This window comes from Mus musculus, chromosome 10, assembly GCF_000001635.26.
Source record: "Mus musculus strain C57BL/6J chromosome 10, GRCm38.p6 C57BL/6J".
In the NCBI taxonomy this organism is placed as follows: Eukaryota; Metazoa; Chordata; class Mammalia; order Rodentia; family Muridae; genus Mus; species Mus musculus.
Genome location: NC_000076.6, coordinates 39,884,196 through 39,906,866, shown reverse-complemented (window position 1 = coordinate 39,906,866; position 22,671 = coordinate 39,884,196). Strand labels below are relative to the sequence as shown.

Here is a 22,671-nt window from a genome sequence, read left to right as displayed (position 1 = left end):
CCAATCCTTTAAATTATTGTTTGTGTGGTGTGTCTGTGTAAGTGCACCATAGTGTGTGTGTAAGTCAGAGGTCAACTTGTGAGAGCCAGTCCTCTTCTTGGGTTCTTACTGTGGGTTCTGGGGACCAAAGTGAAGCCATTAGGATGGTGTAGCAAACCCTTTTTACCCACTGAGCCATCTTGCCAGCCCTGACATTTTGATCTGTGTGCCTCTAAAGCCCATACTGATTTTCTAAGCTATTCTTTGTTTTCTCACAGTTGCCATATATAATCTGACCTCTAATGCGTGTTTAACCCCTTCACTGCTAGTTCATTCACTGTAATGTGGCCTTTGTTCCACACACACCTACAGATCTGCTCTAGCTCCAGGGACAGTTCTAGTCCTTGGGAACACCTTTATATGGTCACTTGTGTATCAATAACTTAAGTGACGGACTTGCCAGTCATTGTATGGATGCTGGGATGTGTTGGGAAGCAAATCTGACATGATCACTGTCAACAAGAGTGTAGAGTGTGATGGCAACAACCAATCAGAACACAGCAGTTCGTCGGAAGGGGACAGGTGACCTGAATAGGCATGATAAATGGGTACGTCTCCTGTTTTCCACCTTGGGGCTGGAACTCAGGTCCTTGTATACACTAGAGAAGTACCCTACCAGTGAACTTGAACCCTAGATTAACAAGTCTCTTTTAGCCCCCCGAGAGGAGGAGCTTTTGGCTAAGTGTGGTGTGGTTTGTGCTTATAATCTCAGAACGTGGAAGGCCAAAGGCAGGAGCTTTTAATCTACCAGAGGCTACAGAGTCAATTTGGGGCCAGCCTGGAATATACAGCTTTCTTTTCAAACAGGGTCTCTTGTTACCAGGCCAGATTCAAACTCAGAATTGTAGCCAAGGCTGGCCCTGCCTTACTGATCTGGCCTCTACTTCCCAAGGGCTGTGATCAGAGCCATACACCACCATATCAGACAAGAAAAGCCACTTGATGGATCCATCCAGTTTTCTTTTTGTTTCTGATTTCTCAGTGTCTTCTGTGAACAAAGCCAAATACCTCTGTTCAGCTCAGCTTGATGCGATTCTGTCTCATAGAGTTAGATGCTACCTAATCCTAGCATCCATAATCGAAGTCGATTGTATCCTGAAAGTAAATTTGATGTAATTAAACTTTGGCAGAGAGGAAGCCAGATTTTAGAAATATCTGTAGAAGTAAAACTGATGGTGTGGTCGTGCACACCTGCACCTCCTAACTTGTGGGAGGCAGAAGCAGGAGGGTCAGGAGTTCAAGGTCATCCTTGACTCTGACTCAAAACTGAACCAAAACAAAAAGATAACACATTAAGCTGATATACCTGGGAAACGGTTTCTATTTTGTTAATCTTGTTTTGCTAATAGATGTGCACTGGCCAAACCCACTAGTTGTGGTAGGGCACCTTTCCCACATCATCTTCCCTTCTCTTTCATTACTTTGTTTTCCATCAAGTGTCTCTCAAAGGCACTCTCTAGGATTAGTCACCTCTGTCTCTTTTACAAAATATCCAAGCTAACAGACTCATAGAAAGAAAGGTTTATTTTGGTCATGAGCCCAGAGGATTCGATCTGGAGTTGCTTGGCCTGGCTGCTCTGGGTCGAGACAAACAGATAAGCATGGCAGGATGCTCAAGTAGAAGATGGCTTCTCACATGGAAGCAAAAGAATTGGCCCTTTGGGTGCCATGACAGGGAAGGAAGGGAGGGAGGGATGGAAGGAGGGAGGGATGGAGGGAGGGAGGGAGGGATGGAGAGAGGGAAGAGGGAGGGAGGGAGAGAGGGAGAGAGGGAGGGAGGGAGGGAGGGAGGGAGGGAGGGAGGAGGAAGAGGAGAAGCTTGGGCAGTTTCACTTGCTTTCCTTTTAGGACTTTGATCAAACAGATCACTGACACTAAAGGTCTTGCTGTGACTTAGGAACTATCTCTGCTGTGGTACCCAAGTTTTTCCAGAAATTACTGACTGGGCCAAAATACAGCAGTGTAAGATCAGGCTAGAGAATCATACCTGACTTCTATGTCACATCTGCAGCCACTCAGGAATTCCTATAACTTTGAGGTCAAGGAAGTGATAGCTTATTAAATTCTGCATTACTGAAAGCCAGAAGATATGGGTCTCCCTTTGCACAGACAGCCTTGGTACTTTAGTAATTTCTAGAACTATTATTAAAAAAGAAAAAAAAGACACTACTATCCAAATTATGAGCTTACAAGACATAAACTCACAGAAAAGAAAACATAATTCATTCCATCTTCAAAAAGACAAAGATCTTTGTAACTATTGCAAAAAGCCCGGCCATTTCAAGAAGACTCCAAGAAACTGAAATAGGAATTCTCTCACTGAAGTAGCAGGCCTGAGAGAACTTGAAAGAAAATGGAGAATAGAACAGGACTGCTCCCCAAAATAAGGGAGGTTTTCATTGCTACCATGGTAAGAGAAATGGATTATTAACCAACAGGAAACAAAGCCTGGGGCTACTGGGTTAATTCCTACCAGACTTAAAATCAACCTCAGCATAAAAATAAAACGCAAGTGGTGGGAATTACTAATTTATTCTTATTGACTTTAAGGCAAATCCTATTGTCTTAGTGCTGTTCTATTGCTAGGAAGAAGGACCACGGCAATTCTTATAAAGGAGAGCATTTAACTGGGGCTGACTTACAGTTAAGAGTCTTAGTCTATTAAGCTCATAGCAGGGGACAGGAGCTGAGAGTTCTACATCCAGATCAGCAGGCAGAAGAAAGAGAGAGACACTGGGCCCCTACTTCAGCATCTGACACTTCATAGCCCACCCCTAGTGGCATACTTCCTCCAACAGTCATAGCTACTCTAACAAGGCCACACATTCTAGTCCCTTCAAATTGTGCCTCTCCCTATGAGCCAATGGGAGCCACTTTCATTTAAACCACCACACCTATAATTTAAATAGGAAGAGACTAAGGCATCCCCTCTTTCTACTGGTAAACTGTGTCCCTGTTCATTTGTTGAGATGTGACTGTTAGGAAACAAAACGCTCACATATTCACCTCCCAAAGCAGATAGTAACTTTCTTTAATTCAGGAACACTGAAAAGCCCCTATCCCAACATATTCTCCATGCCACTTGTGAAGGGATCAAACAAGACCTCATAGAAGAAAACCAATCATCTCCTTCCACAAATTTCAGGAGAGTTTGTGCAAAACAAACAAACAAACAAACAACAGATGTAGAATGAATAAGATTAACTGCCCCAGTTGAGGTAACAATAAATAAAAGCAGACCCTTGCCTAATATAAAAGATAAATACCCTTTGAGGCAAGAAGTTCCAATGGACTCAAACCCATCATAGAAGACTATCAAGAAAACGGGCTTATCACCCCTGGTATGTGATGCTTCACATCACACCAATATTACATATAAGGAAGCAAAAATGGAAGATGATAGAGACTTGTGCAAAATCTCCAGGCCATAAATGGCTAGTATTCTCTCACAATGCAGTGGTGCCTAAACCCCACTCTGTTATCTAGAGCTCTTCAAACTACAGCCTGTTTTTCAATGACAGACCTTGCAGTACCTCTTTTAGTAGTCTTCTTGCACCAGATGAACAATTCTTGTTTCTTACACATAGGAGAAATGGCAGTTCACTTGGTTTTATTGGCTAACATTTGTATTTATGAGCATAACGGGACATTTTCAGACAGGATATGCAGTTATCTTTACTCTTGACATAATTGAGAGTGCTCATTTGCCTGACATTGCATCTGCTCAGAGGAATGAACTGCATTTAGCCAGAGTGTACTGGTTAGTTTTGTGTCAACTTGACACAGCTGGAGTTATCACAGAGAAAGGACCTTCAGTTGAGGAAATGCCTCCATGAGATCCAACTGTAAGGCATTTTCTCAATTAGTGATCAAGGGGGAAAGGCCCCTTGTGGGTGGGACCATCTCTGGGCTGGTAGTCTTGGGTTCTATAAGAGAGCAGGCTGAGCAAGCCAGAGGAGGCAAGCCAGTAAAGAACATCCCTCCATGGCCTCTGCATCAGCTCCAGTTTTCTGACCTGCTTGAGTTCCAGTCCTGACTTCCTTTGGTGATGAACAGCAGGGTGGAAGTGTAAGCCGAATAAACCCTTTCCTCCCCAACTTGCTTCTTGGTCATCATGTTTGTGCAGGAATAGAAACCCTGACTAAGACACCAGAGTGTCTGTGCACTGGGCAAAAACCAAAACAGCTAACATTCACACACGGCTACTAGACATATGGAGTGGTGCATTATGGCATGCTGTGGAAACAAAGAGGATTTATGACTTCCTCTGGCCAACCCTTTCAAAATAGTTAACAAATCACAGAATAACTAGACGTTATCTATTTGCCCAAATAATTAGCCACCATTAAAATCCCAAGACCCTCGACTGGCAGCGGTGGTGACAACAGTGGTGGTTGTGATGGTGGTGGTGCACACCTTTAATTCCAGCACTTGGGAGGCAGAGGCAGGCAAATCTCGAGTTCGAGGCCAGCCTGGTCTACAGAGTGAGTTCCAGGACAGTCAGGGCTACATAGAGAAACCCTGTCTCAAAAAACAAAAACATCAACGACAAATCCCAAGACACTCTAAAATGGTGATTTTTTTCAACCTGTGGGTCACAACCCCTAGGAGGCCAACTATCAGATATCCTCACAATCAGATATTTACATTTGGTTCATAACAGTAGCAAAATTACAAAGTTATGAAGGAGCAAAAAAAAAAAAAAAAAAAAAAAAACCAACTGTATGGTTGGTGGAGCCGCATGTGCTGTCTGTCTTGTTCATGATGTCTCGTCCATGTCTAGCCTCTTCCATCAGGCTAACAGAGGTGCCACACTAAAGGACAACTGGCAAGAGAAGGGTGGAAATCGCATCCCCACAGTAATCTTTGGGTGGGTCCACATAGGAAGCCTATAATACCCCTAGGTGCCCAACTGCCTCTTCTGGAACATGTACATACACACTGGGCATCAGAAAAAAATGATCTCTTAGGGTAAGCTATCGTTCTGGAAACCCTCTCCAACAACAACTTACAAGGTATACTCAGGATGTCCTGTCTACCCCAAACACAAATACATAAGCCACTTCATGGGACACAGAGGCACCACCCTTTTCTGAATCGGCCATTTGGAACCTCACGTCCTCGGTGATCCCAAGCCTTGGGCTGGGTGGAAGAGCATCACTGTGTCTCACTTAGGACTGAGTGATCAACAGTCTCATTCTCAGCCCTCTGACTGACTTCTACCCACTGCAAAAACAAAAGGCTGAGAGTAACACTTATGTAGGGGTGTAAACACAAGTCTTTAGAAGGCAGTTTGAAACTACATGCAATCAGGAAACCAGAAGTAGGCTCCTCCCTGGGTCTAATGATTGCCCCAGCCATGGGCTTTGAACTGACTTACAGCACTAGTCTAGAGTTCTGTCCTGTGGAGTAGGTCTCAAAACCAAGCAGAAAGTGGTTAGTTACCTCCACGACACTTATGCCACCATTATACGCAGGGGGCATCTTGCCTAGTAGGTTGGTATTGTAGCAGGCAGAGTTATTCTCACTTTAAAATGCCCTTAAATTTTTTTCTTTTTTTTTTTAAAGATTTATTTATTCATTTATTATATGTAACTACACTGTAGCTGTCTTCAGACACTGCAGAAGAGGGTGTCAGATCTCATTACAGATGGTTGTGAGCCACCATGTGGTTGCTGGGATTTGAACTCAGGACCTTTGGAAGAGCAGTCAGTGCTCTTAACTGCTGAGCCATCTCTCCAGCCCAAATTTTTTTCTTTATCAATCTATTTTTAGATTTTTATTAAAAATGTTTATGATACAATGTATTTTTTCTTTTTTAAAAAAATTAGATATCTTCTTTATTTACATTTCAAATGTTATCCCCTTTCCTAGTTTCCCCTCCGAAAACCCACTATCCCCTCCCCCCTCCCCCTGCTCACCAACCCACCCACTCCTGCTTCCTGGCCCTGGCATTCCCCTATACTGGGGCATAGAACCTTCACGGGAAAAAGAGCCTCTCCTCCCTGACTAGGCCATCTGCCCTTAAAATTTTTGTGTTCTAAAGGTCCCACTAAAAATTTCAAAACACACACTTTGAGGCCAATCAGAAAACATCTGAAATAGTCTAAGCAAGAAATGAAGACAAGCAGAGTAGGAATGGAGAGGAGTTGGACGCCAATTTAAGAAACCTTTCCGAGACAAACAGGGAAGAAGTTAATGATCGTATGATTGAAGATAGAAAGTTGGTTTATGGGTAACAAGACCAAGTTTTGTAGTAGCTTGGGAGTCTAAGTAAGAAGGGATATCAGAGACAGAAGTGTAAGTGGAAAAGAACTTCAGATAAAAAATAGAATGTGATAACATTTGAGGCTATGGTCCCTGTGGTCAAATCTGTAGTCACATAAGAACACGGTTTTCCTTTTTCAGCTAGCATAGCTATTTGGCAAAGACAGACTGATGTCCAAGTCCATTCAACAATGGAATTGCCTGCAGGTTAAAATAAGTGTGGGCATGTGGGACCCGATTTAGAGCGTTTCTCCCAGGAAGGTAAAGCCCCTGGACGTTCCCCAAGCTTGTTTTCCCTGATCTCTAAAAATACAGCCAGAAAGAAGCTCTTTGTTCTCTATAGCCAGCAAAAAGCCTTTGTTTCTATACTTTACAACCAGAGATGCCTGCCTTCCTGTGCTGAGGACACGGAGATAAAAATTCAGAAAGAACTCACTCCCCACTCCTGCCTTATAAATTTCACCAAGGATACCCAGAAGAGAAGAACTCTCCTCCCAACTCCTCCCAACTCCTCCCCAATTCCTCAGCTAGCTGTTAAAAGCCCCCTACTGTTACCACTAAGGGTCAAACTCCCCTGCCCTGCACGGAGGAGGGACATCGGGACATCGTCCTCAGCTAGCTGATAATAAAACCTCTTGCAGTTTGCATCAGGTGTGGTTTTCTCTCGAGTCACTGAGGTGCTGGCCAGCTCATCCCAGGACTTGAGCGGAGGCCCAGCTTCGGGGGTCTTACAGGCAAGTGCATGCAACTCGTTTTGTCCCAGATTCTTTCTTTAGCTATTGTTTCACCATTCAGTAAAGGCCAGCGGGTTGTTGTCTGGCCTTTAGAAGCTGCTACTCTAACCTAATATTCCTATTTATAGATGGGACTGCGGTGGGATTCTGAGTGTTGTGTAAACTAACTGAGATACTTCACGTGTGAGTTTACACGTAAGGATCCATAACTATCTGTTCAGTGAGAAGCTGACGTTCAACATTCTTGTACGTCTAAGGAGCAAGGGCAACAGTTTGTAAATCATGTAGAGACAAGACCTTCGGGTTTCCAGGTGACCCAGGAGGCTGCGGAAGTTGCCATCTTGCAGTTCCAGGCCGGGTTTCTTCCAACGTTTTGCAACTTTGGATCGTCTTGTGCATGGGTTGCAGCTTGTACATCTTTGGCCTACATTCCCCAGGCCGGGGAAACTCACCTAATTGAGACTTCTCACCTGGGCCAGGCTGTCCGATCCCCAAGGCAACCACATCAACTTCCGGTTTGAGGAAGTCTCCTGATTGGCCGGCGGCTTTATTTCCGGCCTGTGATCCATGCAGGCGCTCTGCTACCGTGAGGGACACCGCGCCTGCGCGGCGGGGAGGCTCCGCTCCCAGGTCACGCTCGCGCGGGCAGGTCCTGGCGTTGTTGGCTCCCGGGCCGGGCGGGGCCGGGCACCTCCCTGCACACCGGAGGCCTGGTGCACGGAGCACGGCAGGTGGAGCCGCCACACTGGAGTTGGAGCTGGAGTTCGGAGGGGCGGGAGGGCAGCGGCTCCTCCCAGCCGGCCCGGGCGCAGAGAATGAGTCAGAAGCGGTGGCCTCCGTGCGGAAAGGCCGTGCCCAAAGCGTGCTGCGCTGGTTCACCACCGTGGTGCTTTGTGCCGCCTTCCTGGGGCTGGTGAGAGCTGGGCCCAAACCCTCCAGGCCACGGCTGGAGCAAGCGTCCTGCAGGGAACGTGGTCTCAGTGCCCTGCATCGTGCGTGACCCCTGGTGTATATCGGTTAATCCTCCTGAGTCTCAGTTCTGTCATCTGGAAAAACGGGCAAAATTAATACGTTTCCAGCACGAGCAAGCTAAGTTTCCTCCGGAAAACGGGGAGATACAAGATGGGGAGCCTGCTCCCCTTCACCCACTCACTGAAGCTCTAAATTGATCCCAGAAAAGCAGCTTTGAGGGGGCCTGACCAAATCCAACCAACTGCTTTATTTCGCAGATGGAAAAAAGGGCCCAGAGAAGAAAGTGGCTTTTCTGGTTAAATGATAGTATCAAGGACATGTTGCTTACCCTGTACACGGCCCTATTTAAATCAAGCCTTTAGATACTTAAATGATTTTCTTCACTCAAGTGCAAGAACTAAAAACGCCATAAAGACAGTGTTCCCCAGTGTAGCACCTGCTGCTGACCCGAAATGTCCTTTTGTGGACCAGATGGCTGTAACTCATTGTGTAGATCAGGATGGTCTCAAATTTCAGAGATCCTCCTGCCCCTGCCTCCTGAGTGCTGGGATGAAAGCTATAAACCACTGACCTAAAGTGATAACTTTTGACTCGAGTGCTATGAGAGCTAAACCTTTGACGGAGTCCCTTCTGGTCCCTCAATTGGAGCTTCAGTTTCTTAAAATTATTTTGATGGGAAAGTAGGGAAGAAAGAAAGCGTTGCAGGTACTGGAGCCCCTCGTGTGTAACAGGTATTGCAAGTGATTGCAGGAAGATCTGAATGAACATGCTGTGGCCCTGTGTGCTCCTGGTCTTTGTTCTTGGTTGCTGGTGCTTGGGGCAGGGAAACCACACGTGGGTTGGAGCAGAACAGTGCAGCACAATCAGGTTTTGTTGTTTGTTTATTACGTACAGGGCGCTGGCTGGCCCAGGACTTCATGCTAGGCTTTCACCCAGCTGTGTCCCCAGCCCACAATCCACAGTTCTCAAAACTCAGAAACGTTTCCTTAAAGGTTTTTAGGAACTTCATCTAAAACGCAAGTCTTTAGTTCTTGGCAGTATCTTGTGTAACATCTTATTGTTAAAATCATTCTGTCCGTGTTATATTTTGCTAAGAAAGCCTTACAGCCCTTACATCTCCTGATAGCTTTGGAGTGTGAGGAAAACTGTAGATTAGATTATTTATCGTCAGCATTAGACAGTTCAAAGGGACAACTTCTTGTGTGCCAGAAATATTGGCATCTTAGTGTAAAAATCAAAATTTGGTGCTTGGTAATTAAAAATTTTTAGCAATTAAATTTCGTATTTATGCATGTAGCATATTTGAAAATATAAGTATATATTTTGAGAATAGTTTGTTACATTCTAAATCCTTGTGCAGATGGTGTGCGTCGAGGCCAGAGGTGTCTTGCTCAATTGCCCTCCACCTTATTGACAGGGCCTCCCACTGAACCTGGAGCTCACCCATTCAGCCAGACTAGCTGGCCGGTGAGCCCTGGGGATCTCTTTCCTTTTTCTTCGGTGTGGGGTTCTAGGCATGCTGCTGTTTCTGTGTGTCCTGGCTAGTTTATGTCAAGCCAACACAGGCTAGAGTCATCTGAAAAGAGAGAACCTTAATTGAGAAATGCCTCCACAAGATCTAGCTATAGGGCATTTTCTTAATTAGTGACTGATGGGAAGGGCCCAGCCCATTCATTGTGGGTAATGCCATCCCTTGGGCTGATGGTCCTGGGTTCTATAAGGAAGCAGGCTGAGCAAGCCAGTAAGCAGCACCCCTCCATGGCCTCTGCATCAGCTCCTGTCTTCAGGTTCCTGTCTAGTTTGAGTTGCTGTCCTGACTTTCTTCAGCGATGGACTATGGTGTGGAGGTGTAAGCCCTTTCCTCCCCAACTTGCTATTTGGTTATGGTGTTTCATCGTAGCAATTAAAACTCAAACTAAGACAAGTTGGTACCAGGATAGTGGGGTATTGCTGTGACAGGCCTGAGCGTGTTGTTTGGGATTGTGGAAGGACCATGCTGTTCTTGTAGGAATGGGGAAGATAGGAAATGTTGAGAGCTGGGGCTGGAGAGGTGACTCGGGTTTAGAGCACTGGCTGTTCTTCCAGAGGTCCTAAGTTCAATTCCCAGAGCCCACAGCTATAGCTGTCTATAATGGGATCTGATGCCCTCTTGTGGTATGCAAGAGTGCGTGCAGACCAAGTACTCATATACATGCCGACATCTAAAAAGAAAAACAATGCTGAGAGCAGTACAGTCGATGGAGGCCTGGCTTGGGAAGTTTCAGAGGGAAGCAAAGACTCCCAGGCCATTGGAGTTGAGAATCTGTGCCTTTGCTTTGCTGGGGTAATAGATGCTGCTCAGCTGGGCCTGAAGAGTCCATTCCAGATTGTCTGGGAAGTGTTTTCCCAGAGTCAGCACACAGGAGCTTCGTCCCAGGAGTGGCCAAGGTTGCGCCTCCTCTTGGCAGCCCACTGTAGTATAAGTCACCAGGTAGTGCTGTCTTTGGAGGCATTAAGGAGTCGTGGAGAAAAGCTGAGGCCTGGCACTGTGTGGTAGGGCTGGAGTCTATGAAGAGAGCCCAGGAGAAGCTATTAGTGAAAGCGTTGCAGCAGAAGACCCCCACATTTTGGAGATGCCAGTACCTTGGGATGGCCACCAAGATCAGTGGGTGTAAGTGGAGTGGAGGGGTTGGAGCCTAAAAGACAGTTTGTGTACTACAGAAGGCAGTGCTGGAAAAGTGACCCAAGCCCAGAAGATCATGACAGTCGGACATTGAATTATTCACACTTTTAGAGTTTGGTTTTGCTTTTCTTAAGATTGTAACTGCTCTGGGTTGTCCCCCCTTGAAGTAAAAAAGTATTTAATTTTTATTTTACAGGAGTCCACAGCTGAGAGACTGGATTTTAAAGTGTTTGAATTTGTAAAGATTGGAACCTTTAAAGTTTGCAAAATGTTTTATATCGTGTTGTTGATGTTAAGGTGGGATCCTGGGGATGAACAAGACAGGAAAGGTGGTGGCTTAACAGTGACGTGTTTGTGTATCAGGTTGACAGGGGTCACTTGCCCTGGACTAGTTTTATGTCAACTTGAGAGATGCTAAAGTCATCTGAGAGGAAGGAACCTCAGCTGAGAAAATCTCTCCACAAGATCTGGCTGTTAGGCATTTCTTAGTGATTGATGGGGGATGGCCCAGCCCATTGTGGGTGACGCTATCCCTGGCTGGTGGTCCTGGGTTCTATAAGAAGGCAGACTGAACAAGCTGTGAGGAGCAAGCCAGGAAGCAGCACCCTCCCATGGTCCCAGCATCAGCTCCTGCCTCCTGTCCTAGCCTGCCTTCCTTCAAGCATGGACTTTAATGCGGAGGTATAGTCAGATAAACAAACCCTTTCTTCCCTAACTTGCTGGTTTTCCTGGTGTTTGACTGTAGCAAGACAAACCCTAACTAAGACACTGTCCTTTCTATGTGACTGGTGGGGATCCAGACTCAGGCCCTAATATCCACGCAGCGAGCACTTCACTGACTGAGCCATCTCCCTAGCCTCTGGTTTGTTGCATATTCATTATTAATATGGAATGGTCCTTTAAGGTATTGTTTAATGCTAGACAGTTAAAAGAGAAAGTTAAATAGTTGTGTGTGCTGGGATTCACTGGTAGTAGCAGCATGTGGGAGGCTGAGACCAGCAGATAGAGGACATCTTGAGCTACAGAGCAAGTTTGAGTCTCCAAACAAGACAAAAACTTTAAAGAAAGGATCAAAGGTTATGACTAGAAGGCCACTGGGGAGTCTGTGGCTTTACTGCTGATAATGTGCATGTTTTCTTAGTTCCACTGTGGTAGACTGTCATCTCCCTCCTGTGGTTTTGTTACAGTGGGAAAGCTACTTTTTGGTCAGTGTTCCAGCGATAGTAAGAGGCTCTCTTGCTTTTAACTATAGGGACTAAGTGTTGCTATCCTGGGGCCCACCTTTCCAGACTTGGCGAAGAACGTGAACAGAAACATCAGCAGCCTGTCTCTGATTTTCGTGGGCCGGGCCTCAGGATATTTATGTGGCTCTATGATTGGAGGAGTCCTGTTTGGCTGTATAAATCATTTTTTACTTTTGGGTAAGTAAACACCGCTCTTCTTTGTTTCTGTCAACAAATTTACAACTCAGCTCTAAATGGGGAAGATGGTGGATACCTGAGCCAGGTAGCGTGCTGGCATCCACTGTGGGAGCTGGGAAGTCTGGACTGATTCCCTGGGAACTCGATGGGCCCTGGGTGTGAGTGTTGGCCACCTGAGCAATGCTGACTTTACTGTGATATAGGCTCCACTCCAGGCACAGGCACTGGCTGACCCTGAAGCTCTGCTTATCTGGGGTAGGGGCGGGGCTTCTGGGGCCACGGGGGAGGAGGAGGGGCTGGGGGCGGTGTCAGAATGAGTTCCTGGAACCTTGCTGGGTTCTGTGGACTTGGGCTTGGAGATGAAGGGACAGGGGATGCTGGGGAAGTGATAAAAGGCTGCACCTCTGTCCTGCCCTTGTCAGAGCTGAGCATGGACTGAGCACCTTGGATCCTGACCCTGGAAAAGAGGGCAGAGCTGCTGGCATGCCATTTTCAATAAATTGGGAAGAATAAAGGCAAATCAATTGATGTATTAAAACTCACATTGAAGCAAGAATATTTTGTTGGTGATGATTAAGTAAATACTGTGTTACCAAAGCAGTGCAGTGCTTTAGCTGAGTTCTTCCTGTTTCTTCTCAGGGGTTTCCCTTTCTGCTACCACAGTTGGTCTTTATCTCATGCCATTCTGCAAGACAGCAGCCCTACTGATTGTCATGATGTCTGTCTTCGGGGTTTCCATGGGCATTCTGGATACAGGTTAGTGGATCCTTTATTGTCACCTGTGCTGTTTGGGACACTACTGCTAGGAAAAGGACAGCTGATGACATCACACTATCACAGGAACATCAGACTGGGACCGTGGCACCTAGCCAGACCACTGTCCTAGCAATCAGAACATCCGTTTTCCAGCACTCGCCTGTGCAGGAAACAGAAAGTGTGTTTCTCTGTAAGCAAGAGCTGATTTAGAATAGCCTAACCTGAAGGATGGTCTTTCCCTGGACAGACACGCAGGCTTTCCTTTTAGGATAGAATCCGGCCATCTTACTGTAGGAAGCTGTAATGATTGGGAGGACAAAGCAAGTAGAGAGCTGCTGGGCGGCCCCAGAAGAACAGACACAGCGTCCAGCCGAGTTGTGAGCTCAGTGAAGCCTTTCCTGGAAAGTCCCTGTTTTCCATCAGCAGAGCCTCTTCATAGAGCAATGTAGCATTTGTTCACCTCTAACTCCAGCATTCTATCCCTTCCTTTCCTCCTCTCATGTTTCATTTGGTTGTGAAGTTACAGAGTAGAAATGTGTGTTTATCTGAAAGTTAAGAGAGCCAAAGAATGTATGCTTCTGGCCGTCACCTCATAGGGTCTTCATTGGGACAGTGCAGAGTCTGACAACTGAGCTTGGTGCATCAGGACCTTTGGTGTTGACTTCTGTGACAGTTACTACTAGGTGCAAAAATACAAGGCTTTGATGATTGGCCACTATCTGATGCCAATCATCTCTCTCTCTCTTTCTCTCTCTCTCTTTTCTCCCTCCCTCCCTCCCTCCCTCCCTCCCTTGTAAGTAGATAGGTGTGTTATTTCAGTATGTCCCTCAGTGTGGTGTTGGCACATGCTATGAAAAGCCTTTGCTAATGTGCCTGGCTCTAGAGGGGCAGTGGTTTACCAGCTTATAGATTCTGTATGTTAGGAGGAGATGCTATGATGCATAGTCTGCGGGTGATCGTGGGTCAGAGCTCCTTAACTGAAGCCTTCCTGGTTATAGGTAGTGTCAGCTTCCCTTTTGTTCTTAAGTAGCAACGTAGTGTTCTCACTAAATGATTGTTAATTCAAATCATTTCCTTTGTTGGTAGGTGGAAACGTCCTCATCTTGGATCTCTGGGGGGACAAAGGAGCCCCACATATGCAGGCCTTGCACTTCAGTTTCGCCTTGGGTGCCTTTCTGGCTCCCCTGCTGGCTAAATTGGCCTGGGGTACAACAACATCTGCTCAGAATTACACCGAGCCCCAATCTGACCGTTTAGCCTTGAACCAATCCTTTGAAGCCACCTCAGACTCTGTGTTCGCAGTACCCGATGACATGAATCTGCTGTGGACATATGCTTCTATTGGCACCTATGTTTTAGTAGTTTCTGTCTTTCTGTTTGGTCTGTTTTGTAAGAAACATTCAAGGCAGAAAAAACCCAGAGCATCTGCTGAGGGAGCTCGAAGGGCTAAATATCACAGGGCCCTCCTATGCCTGCTCTTCCTCTTCTTCTTCTTCTATGTGGGAGCCGAGGTGACCTACGGCTCTTTCGTATTCTCCTTTGCTATCACCCATGTTGGCATGGAAGAGAGCGAGGCAGCTGGCTTGAACTCCATCTTCTGGGGAACCTTTGCAGCCTGCAGGGGCCTGGCCATCTTCTTTGCAACATTCTTACAGCCTGGAACCATGATTGTGTTGTGTAACATTGGCAGCCTGGTGTCATGTTTCTTTCTGGTGCTTTTTGACAAGAGCCCTCTTTGTCTCTGGATAGCGACTTCTGTGTATGGAGCCTCAATGGCAGCCACGTTTCCCAGCGGCATCTCCTGGATTGAGCAATACACCACCTTAACTGGGAAATCTGCAGCATTCTTTGTAATTGGCGCGGCCCTGGGAGAAATGGCCATTCCTGCAGTGATCGGAATTCTTCAGGGACAGTACCCAGATCTGCCAGTAGTTCTGTACACATGTCTGGGCTCAGCCATATTCACAGCTGTTTTATTTCCTGTGATGTATAAATTAGCCACCTTGCCCCTGGAATGCCAGCACAAAGGAACAAGGAAGAGAGAGGACCAGAAAGCTCTACTCTCCAGCTCTGAGCTACACGACTGTGAGGAAGAGAATGAGGAGGACGATGCAGAGAAGTGGAACGAGATGGATTTTGAGGTGGTTGAAATGAGTGATCCCGTTCAGGAGTCTGCAAGGGAGACTTGTAGAGAAGAGGGCTCTGGTCAGGTCCTTCTGGATGGACTGATTGCTGAGCCCTTTTCAGCCAACAGCAGTAATTCTCTTGGGAATCATCAGGACAAAAGGGATTAACACGAATTGGCTTACTGCGTGACTGCCACTCCTGAGGACACCATTCAGGGCAGAGCTCTGGCTGACTTTGAGCACGCTCTTGCACTTGAAATTTGTGTCTGTTTACAGGAAGCAGTGAGATCATTTGGAGTGTTTCGAATTCTCAGTCTTACCGTTCGTTGTGCACTGGGATCTTGTTAGGAGACTGTTTTGTAGTCTCCACCTTCCAGAAGGTGTTGGTGTGTGAAGAGCTGGGTAGTGTGCCAGGGGTCAGCACTGTAGAAAATGAGCTGATTTGCTGAGCAAAGACCTGTGCTGTGCAGTCACACCCCGACACGAGCCATTTGTCATGACAAAGAGCATCTTTGGAGATGGGAAGATAGTTTTCTTTTACCCTCTGTGTAGGGTTGGACTGAAAAATACTGCTGACTATTTATTCCCACACATAGGCTATGCTTCCTCCCTGACTTCATGCTCAGCTCTGACAAAAACCTCCTGTGATTCTAGAAATGCAATGAGATTATTTTTAACCTCCAGGGATTGTGTTTGTTTTGTTTCTTGAGTCTTTATAGTCCAGGCTGGCCTGGAATTTACTAAGTAGGCCAGGTTGGCCTCTAACTCACTGTTTTGTTTCTGTCTCCTGAGTTTTGTAATAAAGACGTGTACCACCATGCATGGTGAAACATGTAAGTTTTAAAGTTGTATCATATTTTTGCTAAAATAATCCATTCATTTCAAATGTACAAACCAAAACTGCCGGGTAGCCCTATAGTGCTGGAGCTTGTGCAATCCTGACGTTAGACAGGCATGGTATTTAGTGGCACTGCTGCGTTCATTGATCTACAACATGACCTTTCCCTTACTCTCAAGTGTCATCATTTAGTATTCTAGTAAATTTTAATTCTTGTTTCCCTCACATTTAAGAAAAACCAAAACCATCTTGCCAATCACTCTTGTGTTCATTGGTACAGCGGTTCATTGCATTTCAGAGATTATAGTATTTTTGCTGACACTTTAAAAAGAGGTTATTTTTATATGCTGTTGTCTGTGTCATTCAGAGAGCATCTGGGGACACGTTGATTTTATATTATCTTCTTAGCTTTTACTTTTGTCTAGTGCTGTTGACTTGACACGGGGCCTTGCACTTGCTAGTTAAGTGAGCTACCAGTGAGCTACGTGTCCAGCTCTTAGGTTTTACTTATAGGAGCTGTTTTAAAGTTACTATGTAAGTTGCAGCGGTATGAACGGGTCCTCTGGTGCCCTCAGCCTGCCTCATTAGCAAAGGCTGGAGCTGGGTCTTGCCGTTTTAGGATTTGACCCTCACTGGGTTGGGGTATTACATATATTCTGTAAGCCAGGCTAAAAGTTTAGTTTACAGATAAGGCCTCATCTGGTTGTGGTGATTGGAGAGCCCATGTCCACCTCCAGGACCACTCCATGAGTTTGAAGTACCTGGAAACCAAATCAAGATGGAAGACAGTGGGATGGTCAAGGATGAGGAGTACAGCTTCACAAGTGTGACAGAGCTAGCCTGGGCCAGCCTTTGGTGACTCTAGTCTGGGCCAACCTTTTGTAAATGACTTTCTCAAGTTTTATGCTGAGTGACAATGAATTGCTATGTGACTGCAATATGTTTGAAATCTCTTATAAAATTTTATGAATTTGTTTTTTTAAAGTGCTTTCCTAAAAAAAACATTATAATAAAGATTAATATTTTTTTCTGTGTGTGACTGTTGACTGCTTTGTAGCATTTGTGTATGTATAGCACATGGGTGCCTGGTTCCCAGAGAGGTCAGGAAAAGGGGTCAGTTCCCCTGGAACTAGAGTTACAGACATTGTCAGCTATCATATGGTTGCTAGAATTGAACCCAGGTTTTCTGAAAGAGCAGCCAATGTTCTTAACTGCTGAGCCATCTCTCCAGCCACACAACACATTTCTTGAGTATTGCCCATTGGTTTCCCATATGCCCATGGCCACCCTGATTCAGGTTACTAACACAACACTGGGGTGCTGGGTGAACAAGTTGGCAGTGGAGATTGGGGCTCCTCCTATACCTGTTGCTCTCACTAGAGATTGGGAATGAGCTTTGTCCTGCTTTAGAGCAGGGCATTAGGCAAGCAGTGGTTATTTTGCTAAAAGCACATTCTACCTTCAACACCTACTTTACAGGGCAGAAGATGGCATCAAGGAGAGAGGCATGGTGATAAGAACTTGGCATCAAGCTGGGTGGTGGTGGCACATACCTCTTATCCCAGCACTCGAGAGGCAGAGGCAGAACTCTTAGTTTGAGGCCAGCCTGGTCTACAAATAGAGTTCCAAGACAACCAGGTCTGTGACACAGGGAAACCCTATCAGTATAAACCAACTAAGCAACCAAAACAACAACAGAAACAAACCTTGACATAGAACTTGAAAATCCACATTAGAAATTCACCAAACCAAAATGTAAATGGCCAAATGAGAATATAGCTCTTGTCACAGTGTGTAATGTATTTCTGTATTGGAAAGAAACAATTGAGTTCAATTATAAACATTATTCTTGGGAGCTGGAGAGATGGCTCAACAGTTAAGAGCATCAACTGCACTTCCAGAGGTCCTGAGTTCAGTTCCTAGCAACCGCATGGTGGTTCACAACCATCTGTAATGGGATCTGATACCCTTTTCTGGTGTATCTGAAGACAGCAATGGTATACTCATATACATAAAATAAATCTTTAAAAAAAAAAAGACTAGAAACACTATTCTTAGGAAACTATTCTTGTAACCAATGGCCAGGTTTATTGCAGACAAATCAAGTAAACAGCTCAGCATGACTTGACTGCACGCTGAGGGTCACTGACAGGGAGGACTGTGCTCTTTGCTGGAGCTTGGACATATCTTCCAGGGATGCCTGCTTGTTGGCAATGTAACTGCTGACTGAAGCTCCTATTTCCTGCTGGCTGTGCCTGGTCGGTTCTGTGTGTGTGTTGACATTTCTCCGGGTGCTAGTCTCAGCTCCCCTTACAACAGGCATCCTGTTCAAAACTATCAGAAGGATCCCCTTCCCTAGTCAGCAGATTCCTCTGCCTGGAGCTGTGTGGCCTGTGATGTATTTACAGGAGTTGCTTCCTGATACAGTTACCCTCTTGGGCTGGTTTGAAGTAAATCCCAGGCTCTGCCCATCCAGAGAACAGCCTTATGAACCTGGAATTCATTGCAGGGAGTGTCTCATATTCATGCAAGTCAATTTCAAAAAGGATTAAAAACTATAGCTGAGGTAAAACGTCTTAATGATCTGAGGTGTAGCCTTGTATTAGAGGGTTCTCTAGAGGAACAGAACGTATAAAATGAATGAATTGTAGAATGAATGAATGAATGAATGAATGAATGAATGAATGAATATAGGCTGTAATGCCAGTGAAGGGGAGTGGACTTGAGGAATGAACTTGCTAGCGAGAACAAGAACAAGCAGGCAAAGAGAGTGAGTTCCCCCCTTCCATGTCCTTTATGCCAGCAGAAAGTGTGGTCTCGAGTGAAGATGGATCTTCCCACCTCAGAGCTCTGTGTTAAAGTTGTATCTTCCCTCTTCAGTTTTTTTTTTATTAATTAAAAAAATCCTGCATAGGTGTGCCTAGTCATTTTATGTTTTAAATACAGATAAAGCCAAGCTGATAACAAAGAATAGCTATCGGAAGCTCAAACCTTGTCACCTTGACACAATCGTATCTCCATAGGTCATGCTTAACTTACAAATGAAAACAATAACTGGGTATAATTACATCTAACATAATAGATAGAACTATCCCATGCATAATTGCAAACAGGTATACTTAGGTCATAATTATGACTAAATGATATAACTATCCATCATACACAAACACATTATGGATTTAGAATAGGTGGCAATAGAAGGTTGATAACTGTCCAACTCTAATGCTTTAAGGCTTATTATAAATATAAAAGTTTTGTGTCTTTTATTTGGGAACTAAATGATCTAAGGTGGGGTAGAAATCCTCAAATAATATTTACCATAACAAATTTCATGATTTCTGTTTAGTTTCTATATTGATGATGTAAGAGCCCTGAGGCCTTACCCTGGGTGCGCGACCCCCCCAAAACACAACCTGATGACAGATCGCTGCAATGGCAAGAGGTTTATTGTTCTGACACACGTGGGGTTGCTCAGCCTCACAGAAAGTCAACCTCGAGCTCAAAAAGCACAGCTCTTTTATACTCTTTTTATGGTGGGTTGAATATTATAATTGGTCAGCAAAGCAGCAGTATATTTTTAAACTCATTGGTTAGCTATTGATGTGGCAGGAGGTTCTGGTGGCAAGGTCAGGGTAGTTCGTGTTTTTTTTTTTTCGGAATTTAGTGTGGTGCAGGGTAGGAACATTTTTCTGAGAACTGTTATTTTTGTTATGGTTATTTTTCTGAGAATAGCTAATCTTATTTTGGCAGCTATATACTTGGTGTGGTCATTTTGATTGTTGAAACTATGTTTCTACATTTGGTGTCAAAACTATGTTTCTACAATGGTCCACTGGTGAGAGTGGGGTGTTGAAGTCTTCCACTATTAATGTGTGGGGTTCAATGTGTGATTTAAGTTTTAATAATGTTTCTTTTTTGAATGTGGGTACCCTTGCATTTGGGGCATAGATGTTCATAATTAAGACATTATTTTGGTGGATTTTTTTCTTTGATGAGTATGAAGTGTCCTTCCCCATCTCTCTTGGTTAAATTTGGTTGAAGTTTATTTTATTATATATTAGAACACCTACTCCAGCTTGCTTCTTGGGTTCATTTGCTTGGAAAAAAAATTTCCAATCCTTTACTCTGAGGTAATGTGCTGTTGTTCTTGTTGAGGTGTGTTTCTTGTATGCAGGAGAAAGAAGGATCTTGTTTTCACAACCGTTCTGTTAGCCTGTTGGGGGAAGGGGGTGCTTCCCTTCCTTTGCTTTGCTGGAGTGGGGCTGTTTATTTATTTCCTGTGTTTTCTTGGGTGTAGTTAGCCACATTGGGTAGGAATTTTCCTTCTAGTGTCTTCTGTAGGGCTGGATTTGTGTGTAGATATTGTTTCATTTTGGTTTTGTCATTGAATATCTTGCTTTTTTTTCATTCAGGTGACTTAAAGATTTGCTGTGTATAGTAGTATGGGCTGACATCTGTGGTCTCTTGGAGTTTGCAAGATTTCTGCCCAGGACGTCCTGGTTTTTAGAGTCTCTGTTGAGAAGTAGGGTATAATTCTAATAGGTCTGTCTTTATGTTGCTTGGTTTCCCCCCATCAGCTTTTAATATTCTTTGCTCTGTATACTTACTGTTTTAATTATTATGTGGTGGGTAATGTTTTAATTATTATCCAGTCCAATCTATTTGGTGTTCTGTAAGCTTCCTGAATGTTTATAAGGCATCCTTTTCTTTAGTCTGGGGAAATTTTCTTCTATGATTTTGTTGAAAATAGTATCTGTGCCCTGTATCTGGGAATCTTCTCCTTATTCTATTCCTATTATTCTTTTTTTCCTTTGATTTAAGTTTTACTGCATTACGATGGGAAAAGATACATAATTTCAATTTATCTGAATTTGTTAACATTTAAAAACATATTTTGAGTAAACAGACTTACATCACATTCTTCTTTCCCTTTTGTGCCCCAACTATTCCTGGAGAACCCTCTCCTTCAAAGCCTGGAATACCTTTCGTTTTTTATCATATTCTTTAAAATTTATACAATATTATAATAATAAAAATGAGTATTATAAAAGTTTTTTGATATAAAACAACAATCAATTGAACAGTCTTATGTAGATGTTTGTCTACAGCAATACTGAAAATACATTTTTCTCAATATAAATTTTGAATAACTCCAAGTATATTACCTGTATGATGTTTTAAAATATATCACTATTAGTTTTTTAAATGAACATAAATAAAGGCTTTCTGTTTGTTTGTTTGTTTGTTTTTAGTAGAGCTTAAAATCTTGGCTCTTACTGTGGTACAAACACAAAATAAGAACAGTTTTTGGACATTGGAGTTCATTGTAATAAGGCTATACTTCAATGTCCCTCACATCGTGAAAGGATTTTACCTCCATAGTAGCTAAGCTAAGAGTTGACAGTTCTGCTGCACCACGGAATGAATTGTAGGCATGATTTTTGGATACAGATTTCCTGCTACAGTCAAAGCTATTTGACTTGAGTGATTGTTGTCATTCTCAGCCCACAGGGAACAGGTTACATCCATTTAAGAAATGGTGTGTGTGCTAAGATGGTCTTTCCATGAAGTCATTCATCAACTGTTTCAATGAACAATGGTTCTGCTTGGAAGGTGGCACAGACATTAGGTGAGGGTAAGATTCTGGTTCATTGGCTGTGATGATTTTGAAAAGCATCCATCTCAGAAAAAGAATAACTTATAAAGTCTGCTTCTTCAAAATTGATACAATAATTATAAATATGAAGCAAAGCCTTCAGTCTCACTCTTTACTATTCTCTAACAAGTCACCTCTCAAATTAATTGTCTACATTTCTTTTGGATGTACAAATAATTTTGAAATATGTAAGCTGTTCTGAAAACCATAGTATAGTGTAAAAGCATTAAATAAACAATCCTACTAATAGAGAGGCTGAGATAGAAGAAACATGATTCCAAGACCATTATGTGGCACAGAGCAAGACCCTGTCATGTACAAACAAGCAGAAAGTGTATATGGATTATACAATATTGGACCTATTTCTCCCATTACCAAATTAGAGAGATGACGGGTTGACAGCCGACATATTTCTAATTCCTCATATTTTTGAATTTCAACTGATTAGGATATGTTGGTAATATTAATTTTCATATTAAGAGATATTAAGGAAAAGTTTGTTACTTCCTGTTAATTTTCTTGTTAGAGGTGGAATTATGTTTGTGTGGGTTTATTGAAAGGTTACTTTCTTGCTTTTTTCTAGGGTATAGTTTTCCTCCTTGTGTTGGAGTTTTCCATCTATTGTCCTTTGTAGGGCTAGATTTGTGGAAAGGTATTGTGTAAATTTGGTTTTGTCATAGAATATCTTGGTTTCTCCATCTTTGGTGATTGAGAGTTTTGCTGGGTATAGTAGCCTGGGCTGGCATTTGTGTTCTCTTAGGCTCTATATGACATCTGCCCAGGATATTATGGCTTTCATAGTCTCTGGTGAGAAGTCCGGTGTAATTCTGATAGGTCTGCCTTTATATGTTACTTGACCTTTTTCCCTTACTGCTTTTAAAATTCTTTCTTTGTTTAATGCATTTGGTGTTTTGATTATTATGTGTCAGGAGGAATTTCTTTTCTGGTTGAATCTATTTGGAGTTCTGTAGGTTTCTTTTATGTTCATGGGCATCTCTTTCTTTAGGTTAGGGAAACTTCTATAATTTTGTTGAAGATATTTACTGGCCCTTTAAGTTGGAAATCTTCACTCTCGTCTATACCTATTATCCTTAGGTTTGGTCTTCCAATTGTGTCCTGGATTTCCTGGATGTTTTGAGTTAGAAGCTTTTTGCTTTTTACTTTTTCTTTGACTGTTGTGTCAATGTTTTCTATGGTATC

The 22,671-nt window shown here is 43.7% G+C and overlaps 1 protein-coding gene across 2 annotated transcripts; it reads left to right on the top strand.

The window, feature by feature from the left end:
• The first annotated feature begins 7,660 nt into the window (after positions 1 to 7,660).
• On the top strand, positions 7,661 to 16,854 carry Mfsd4b4 (major facilitator superfamily domain containing 4B4). 2 transcript variants are annotated; one of them, NM_001384225.1, is made up of 5 exons: positions 7,661 to 7,953; positions 10,871 to 11,355; positions 11,927 to 12,095; positions 12,735 to 12,851; positions 13,938 to 16,854. In NM_001384225.1, the coding sequence occupies exons 2-5, from the start codon at positions 11,338 to 11,340 to the stop codon at positions 15,143 to 15,145; spliced, it is 1,512 nt and encodes a 503-aa protein (NP_001371154.1). In that variant the 5' UTR covers positions 7,661 to 7,953; positions 10,871 to 11,337; the 3' UTR covers positions 15,146 to 16,854. The 2 variants fall into 2 exon arrangements, with proteins under 2 accessions (NP_001371154.1, NP_001371155.1); NM_001384226.1 differs by lacking the exon at positions 10,871 to 11,355.
• The last annotated feature ends 5,817 nt before the right edge of the window (positions 16,855 to 22,671 follow it).